This window comes from Arvicola amphibius, chromosome 10 (genome assembly GCF_903992535.2).
Source record: "Arvicola amphibius chromosome 10, mArvAmp1.2, whole genome shotgun sequence".
Classification (NCBI taxonomy): domain Eukaryota; kingdom Metazoa; phylum Chordata; class Mammalia; order Rodentia; family Cricetidae; genus Arvicola; species Arvicola amphibius.
The window spans coordinates 36,237,677-36,246,124 of record NC_052056.1 but is presented as its reverse complement, the minus strand read 5'-3'; the positions used below and the strand labels follow the sequence as shown (position 1 = coordinate 36,246,124).

Sequence of the window (8,448 nt, the reverse complement as noted above, 5' to 3'; positions counted from 1 at the left end):
ATTTCTGCCTAAACTGCATCATTTAACTGATGCAATGATTTCATATAATAATATTGTTACTTTAAACAGGATTTTGATGAGTGAGGATCATGAATAAACATAGTAAGGGATTGTGGTAAAGATTAGCTTAGTGTAAAAAGTAATAGAGGTAAAGGCAAGATATGGTATTGCCCAACCCTGATAAAAACATCTGAAAAGGATATAAAATAAGAACAAGAAAATATCACTCAGCTAGTTTCTTTTGAGAAGCTGTATAGATTGTGGCTTATGTTAATGATTAAGAAAAATAATTGAGTCCCAAAAGCTAAATTAATCCATGTTCTTTTAATCTTAATGTTGTGAGATGTGACATGGTTTTGTGTGTTTGTGTGTGTGTGTGTGTGTGTGTGTGTGCATCATTGCTAGAAAAAAATATTTAAACATGACAAGGTTAAGTTAAGACATTTTCATTAAAGGCTTTGAGGTTTAATGAAACCTTCAAAAATAATTTAAATGAATAATTTTAATAGCTGAGTAAGGTACTTATTGAGGTCAGGGAGCTGGGACCATGGTAGTCTTGTTACTGTTGGCTGACATGCTTTTTTTGCTATGATGAGTTGATGATCAAAGACAATGATTATTAATTCCTTGTACTCATTTCTCTCCTTAGATTCCTGAGATAAAATACTGTTGATGAATGGGTATGCACCCTAAGGATTTAAAATAGAAATAGTTGATTCTTGGTCATATATAGAAGATTATATTTGTGACTCTTCTAAGATTCCTTTAAGATAACTTTTTGAGATAATTAATAAAATTATTAGCACTTTCTTTGTAACTGCAAAATGCAGTCTACTAGCAAAAGTACTTGCTAACAAAAATACCTTGTTTGCTTACACCCAGTTACTCTATAGCAAGTTGCTTGAGTATGAATGAGTATGAATGAGTATGAATGTATGGGGATGTTTGAGACAATTCATTTTTGACCCATAATATGTAAAACGTTTAATCATTTAAGGAATATGAAAAACATGTCATTTTTTACTTGTGTTCATTGTAATCACTCACTTAAATAAAATAAATAAAATGTAACAACATTTTAAATTTTATAGTGCTTGAAAGATTTTTCTGAGGTACATAAACTGTAAGGAACAAAATAAAGTTAATTATAAGGAAAACATCAAGAGAGACAGAAGGGGATACATCTGAATAGAGGTAGGAAAAGAAATAAAGAACAGAGAGAAAAGATGATAGACAGGCCCTAACTGGGTCTTTCCCCCACCTTTTTTTTTTTCACCAGACCCACAGAGATAAGTTTTGTACCCTTTCGTTGGCTCCAGAGAACTAAGTTTTACTACCTCAGATAGTGATTTCTGACTCAATCCCTGAGCTGCTGAAGGCTAATCCTCACTGCAGAGGGATCTGGAGTGTGTTTCTTTTTTCATATGAAGTTGAGAATTGTTGTTTCAAGGTCTGTAAAGAATTGTGTTTTCTCCCCCTCCACTGGACTCAAAATTAGGGCCCATAATCCAGCCAGGTTTAGTAGAGGCCAAATCAACAAAATCAGAAACAAAAGGGGTACATAAAAACAGACTCCAAGGAAATTCAGAGAATCATTAGTTCATAATTCAAAAATTTGTACTCCACAAAATTGAAAAATCTAAATGAAATGGAAAATTTTCTTGATAGATACCATTTACCAAAGTTAAATCAATATCTGAAAAACAATTTAAATAGACATATAACCAACCACAAAGGAAATAAAAGCAGTGATTAAAAATCTCCTAACCTCCCCCCCAAAAATTCCTAGGGCCAGAGATTTTTAATGCATAATTCCAATTAGAGTTGCCAATATACTATTAGCTTTGCAGCCATATTACAGAATGTGTTTCATTTACTCTATCTATACATTTACAAAAAACCAACTTTCCTTTTTCTGAAAACTATCATTTACCATTATCTCCTCAGGTTGGGATGAGAATTCATGCCCATGCACATACCCACCACATGGAATTTTGTCTGACCTGAACTTGCACAGGTCTTATGCATGTTGTTATATGTATAGCTGTTTTACTGTATCCAGAAGATATTGTTTACTTGAAGTCATCTATTATCTCTGACTTTTACAATCTCATTTCCATCTTCTACAACAATACCTATCCCCCAAAGGAAGGGGTACGATATTGCTGAGCAGCTTACAATTGATTGTTCCAGAATCTCCTATCCTCTGTACTTTGACTGTGAAATTCTATGTTCATTGTCAATTAGTAATCAAAGGAGCTTCTGACATAGGTTTTAGAAATATGTGTTAAATGCTGAACAAATAAGTTATTCCTCTTTTAAGGTCTCAACCTCAGGAAGCTTGTAAGAGATAATTGAAAGTGGCTAATAGTGCATGAAAATTTGGAGCAGAAGTGATATTTGGTCTTTTGGAAACAAATGGAAGTACCTTAAGTCTTTTTTTTTCTTTTGTTTTTTGTTTTTTGATACAGGGTTTCTCTGTGTTGCTTTGGAGCCTGTCTTGGAACTACCTTGTGTAGACCAGGCTGGCCTCGATCTCACAAAGATCCACCAGCCTCTGCTTCCAGAGTCCTGGGATTAAAGGTGTATGTCTCCATCACGCGGCTTCTAATAGTTTTTTTTTTTTCGGGGTGGGGGGGGGGGCTTAAGTCTTATCAGTGTCTTCTGACTCATTACTACATGTCAAGCTCACAACTTTTATATTTGAAGTCTGCACCTATAGGCATGTGTGATCTGTTGCCCCCTGTTTGTCACAGAATATGAAAGCGTTGCAATCCTATTCTGGCTCCTCAGTTGTCTGTGCTGTAGTCATTACTCAATGCAGTTCTCTACTTCATAGATCATGCTGCAAATAAGAGGCCTTCTTGAAGAAAAAAAAAGGTATATGCAACAGAGACAGCACATATTGACTGTAGCAATAACACAGACACAAAATCTAAATGGTACATTTAAGGAAATAATTAGTAAATTTATCATTTATGATTATGACCCAGGTATACCACTCCTTGCTATATGCCCAAAGTACTCAACTTCCTACATCACAGAGATGTGTTCAACTGTACTCATTGCAACTCTCTTTACAATAGCTATGAGATGTACATGACATAAATTCACTAAAGAGATGAATGGATAATAAAAACATGTTATGCAATAAGAAAATTGAAATCATGAAGTTGCAGGTAAGTGAATGGAATTAGAAAATACTATATTGAATGAGGTAATCTGGACCCAGAAAGACAAATGTCATATGTTCTGTACTAGAGAGAAAATCCACAACTACTCTTACCTCCTACAAAGGTAGCACAAAAATTAAACTCAGAATGTATATTCTTCAAGACTATTTTATAAAAAGAAGGCAGCTATTGACTGTAACTGTCTTGGGTGATCATGGAAGAAAAAATTAAAAGATAATAATAAATATTCATTGTAATCTTTTTCCACTTGAAACATGAATTGTCTGCAGCTCTTTTATCCACTCTCCTGCTCTAAATAAATATGGCTGGAAACAATACTGCATAGTTTCATACTGAGTGAGTCATGTTGTTACTTAGTACAGACTTTCATGAAACTACAGATAAATACAGCCGACAAAGTCATACATATATTATTAGCATTTGGCAAATGCATAAGATGGATTCATATTAGTTACAAACATTAAAAATCTAGAGTTTTGCACTATGTTTAAAATGAGACATAATCTCTTCAGAGTCTTCATTCACAAAGAAACAACCTGCTTGTATTGGAGCCTGTACGTCAGAATAGAAAGACAGATACAGAAGGAACAAAACCAACAAACTTGAAGTCAATCTGTCCTCTGTGGGCTGAGTATTATAGGACTCACTAGACTTTTCAATTTTAATTAAAAGGTAGGGTATAACATGTCATGTACATGTAGACATTTTTCGTTTATTTTACATATTCAGAAGTCTGTATCCAACATAGTCAGAAGGACAAAGAGGTCATATACTTTCATGATGGCCTTACACACTCATCCTTACTTTAGAGGAGGAAAAGTTGATTTAATTTCCTGTTTGTAGCAGCAGGCTGCTTGTTTGTCCCAGCTACCCAGAACTGAAATGATCATACAGAAATTGCACTAATTAAATCACTGCTTGGCACATTAGCTCTAGCTTCTTATCGGCTAACTCATATTAATTTAACCCATTTCTATTAATCTGTATATCCACGTGACATTGACTTACCAGCAAAGATTCGGCATGTCTGACTCTGGCGGTAGCTCCATGGCATCTCCCTGACTCTGCCCTTATTTCTCCTACCATTTAGTCCAGTCTTCCCTGCCTACCTAACTTCTGCCTTGTCAACAGGCCAAGGCTGTTTCTTTATTCATTAATGGTAATCACAGCACACAGAGGGGACTCCCACATTACCTGTTGAAGGTTTCAATTATAGAAAATAGCTATAATCAGTTGGCATCTGCAAGTCAGGAATGAAGGTATAAAACAATATAAGTTTAAAAATAAATTGTAGAAGTTTTGTAAAATTTACATTTTTCTTTTATTCTCCATTAAATTTTTAGGTTTTCTTCATATATTAGTTTGATTGATGGCGGTTACATACCATGATGTACAGGTCAGAAAAGAACCTGATGGAGTCAGTTGTCTCCTTCCACCAAGTGGGTCCTGGGGTTCTAACTCAGTTTGACAGACCTGGCAACAAATATTGTACTGCTGAGCTATTGACCAAGCTTTCTATTATTTTTTTGGTTTTGTTTTTAAGCTAATAAATTTGTATATTTTCACTGGGAGTGATAGAATTCTTTAGGCCATTAAGACTACTCATATTTCTCAAGAAATACTTACTTTAAATGCTTCATTTTTTAAATTTGGCATAATTACACATATTTTAAACAAAAGATTTTTTATGGAACTTCCTCAAGAATGAAGAAAAAAAGGTGTGTAATCAGAGGAATTACACATATATTCAGCTAAAAAGTCAGCAGAGTTCTAAAATACATGAAAACTGTGGGGAAAAGTTTAACAGCCTACTAAAAATATGTAGTGAGTATGGATTAAAATTGAAGTAGGGGTGGGGCTATGACTCAGCTATCAAAGGATGTGCTACTTTTCCAGAAGATCAACCATCCCTAGCTGCCTAAAACTCAAGCTCCATTCAGAACTTCACTCTGGCTCCTGGGGGCAGTAACACAGTCATAGCAGGTGTCTTTCTCTCAATCTCTCTCTCTTTCTCTCTCTCTCCCTCTGTATGTGTGTGTCTTTTATATAAATAAGGGATTTAAGAATATTTTAAATACTATAAAATCAAGAATTTAAGAATGTATGTAACTTAAAAACAAGAGATTCTTACTTTTATTTCTTTTATTATTATTACTATTACTATTATTAAAAATCTCTCATAAAACACATTCCAACTACAGTTTCCCCTCCCCAACCCCTCCCAATGTTCCCCACCTCCCCTCTCTCTAAGATTCATTTCAGAAAAGAGAAAATAAGCAAAAACAATAAAACACGACACAACGAGATATAGTAAGACAAGGCAGAGGACTACATATGTAGCCTGGCAAAGACAACCCAATATAAGGAAAAGAGTTCCAAAAACAGGCAGAAATCAGAGACAAGATTTCTATGGATTAGAACAATAAGGAGTACACACATAAAACAACAAATGACCAGGAATATCTCTTAAAACATTCATTTAATATTTTAATTATAATTGCATAATTAGACATGGATGTATAGTCCAGCCATAGGTAATATTTCTATTATATTCAAAACACACTATCAAATAGTATGAAATACTGCAGAAGAGAAGAAAAACATACTTAAAACCATGAAAATTTTGGGAGATGGTAATCATTTCATGACTCTTTTGAGAGCACTTAAAACTTCCTTGTTTCTTAAACTGTAAATAAAGGGGTTTAACAGAGGAATCACAACTGTGTAGAACAGTGAATACATTTTATCCTGGGTTTTACCTGGTCCAGACCCAGGACTCACATACATGAAGAGGAGAGTGCCATAGAACAAAGAGACAGAGAGCAGGTGGGCACTGCAGGTGAAGAAGGCTTTCTTTCTGCCCTTCTTAGACTTCATGTTCAGGACAGCAAATAGGACACGGCCATAAGAGACTACAATGGTCACAGAGGTGCTGATTTGTATGGAAGAAGCAAAAATAAAAGCCACCAATGCATTAAGAGATGGATCTGTACAAGAAATTGTATAGATTGGCATGATTTCACAGTAGAAATGATCAATAATATTAGATCTACAGAATGTTAATCTGAATAACAATCCCACATGAACTATAGGATTTAGGAACCCAATTATATATGACATACTTACTAACACAGTGCAGAGTCTTTTGGACATCACAACTGTATAGTGCAGAGGATTGCATATGGCTACATAGCGGTCATAGGCCATTGCAACCAATAGGAAAATTTCTGTGGTTGCACTGAAACAAAAGAAGTAAAATTGGGCAAAACACTCACCCAGAGATATCATGTCATTCTTATTTGAAAATTTCATAAGCATCTTTGGAGTTACAGAGGATGAAGTACAGGCATCTGCAAAGGCTAAATTTCCAAGGAAAATGTACATGGGAGTGTGAAGATGGGGGTCCTTCCAGATGAGAAAAATTAAGCCAAGGTTGCCCACCATGGTGATGACATAGATGGAGAAGAACACCAGGAACAGGGGGACTTGCAGCTCTGGACGATCTGTTATTCCTCTAAGAACAAACTCAGTCAGCAAGGTCCTATTTCCTTCCATCACACTGGCTCAGGATGCTCACTGTAGAGAGAGATGAGAAAAAGAAAATATGGCCAACTGTCAAAGAGAATAGGGTCATATTGTAGTCCACATTCCCACGTGTCAGATACTCCTTAGTAAATATGGACAAAGTGGACTATGTCTGCTTCTGTAGCTCTCCTGAAATAGGAAATATTTTTTAAACAATTTTGATGAATAGTTTTTAAATTTAAGTTCATTGGTGTTTTGCCTACACGAATGTTTGTGTGAGAATGTCTGGTAACCTGTAACCAGAGTTACAGACCATTGTGACCTGTCATGTGGATGTTTGGAATTCAAACAGGTCCTATGAAAGAGGAACCAGTGTTCTTAACAGCTGAGTCATCTCTCCAGTCCCAGTTTATATCATGCAATTATACGAAAAGGTAACTGAAAAAGCCATAAATACTGATTCATTTGGCCTTATGTACATTGACCTAATAACTAAAAATTATGTTTAACTTAATATATATCTAGATTATGTTTAATTTAATTACATTTATAATATGTAATTTAGAATGATTAAACATACAAAACATACTTTGTACTAAAATATTTTAAAAACAAACTACAGCATGGACGGGCTCACTGTGAGCCTTGTCAGTTTGGTTGCTCACCTTCCTGGACTTAGGCGGAGCTGGGAGGACCTTGGACTTAACATAGTGAAGGGAACCCTGATGGCTCTTTGTCTTGGAGAGGGGTGGAGTGGGGGTATGGGTGGAAGGGAGGGGAGGGAAGGGGGAGGAGGAGGGAAAGAGATGGAAATCTTTAATAAAAAAAAATGAGGAAAAAAAAAGAAAAAAAACTCTAGTCAAAATGTCTTCTTTTTTCAATATTTCAATAATGACATTTTCATTCACATTTACAGTGGATTTTGAACAGCTAACTTTTTCATGTATCTCTCCCTCTTCTGATGTTTCTCTGCCTTTCCAAATGGCTTCATCCTACTTTCTTTTCATCTGCATCTTTCGAATGTATTTACATGAGAAGAAAAGGGACTGTGCTTTTGTTATTACTAATATTTGTGTGTTATTCCTTCTAAGACATAAACAGGTCAGCTAATACTAAATATTATTGCTCCTTTTATCCTTTTCATATTGATTATACATCTATAAAGCAACAATGAAATCTGAACACAACATTTATGTTTTGTTTTCAGCAGAGTACATGTAAAGAAGCATTAATTCACTTCCTCACAGGATTAAAGACACCTAAATTAAAATGTTATGATTTTTAGTGTGCAACAAAGAACCTATTAATCATATATTAGTCCATGATGTTACAATCACTTTTATTTTAAGATAAAACACATATACACACATTTTTTACATATTTTTTACATATTAATGAAAGAGATAAGAAATAAAATTTAAACATGCCTGTTTGGAAAATTGTCTTTTAGAATTAAGAATGACTTTTAATATTTCAGTTGCCTACGATTTTAAAGAGATTTAAACAATGAAACAATGTCACAGTGTTTCTGGAGCCTTTAATTTTCTTGAGGGTTATTGTAAAGTTAAAAATGCTGTTTAACATTATAAAACACATCATATGGGGCTAGAGAGATGGCTCACTGGTTAAGAGCACCGTCTGCTCTTCCAAAGGTCCTGAGTTCAATTCCCAGCAACCACATGGTGGCTCACAACCATCTGTAATAAGATCTGGTGCCATCTTCTGGCCT

At 34.9% G+C, this 8,448-nt stretch overlaps 1 protein-coding gene across 1 annotated transcript; it reads right to left on the bottom strand.

Annotated features, from left to right (window-relative positions):
• Nucleotides 1-231: 231 nt before the first annotated feature.
• Nucleotides 232-6,749, bottom strand: LOC119825169 (olfactory receptor 5AC1-like). Its single transcript, XM_038345877.1, has 2 exons — nucleotides 5,844-6,749; nucleotides 232-249 (listed from the first exon to the last, which is right to left on the bottom strand). The coding sequence occupies exons 1-2, from the start codon at nucleotides 6,747-6,749 to the stop codon at nucleotides 232-234; spliced, it is 924 nt and encodes a 307-aa protein (XP_038201805.1).
• Nucleotides 6,750-8,448: the final 1,699 nt, after the last annotated feature.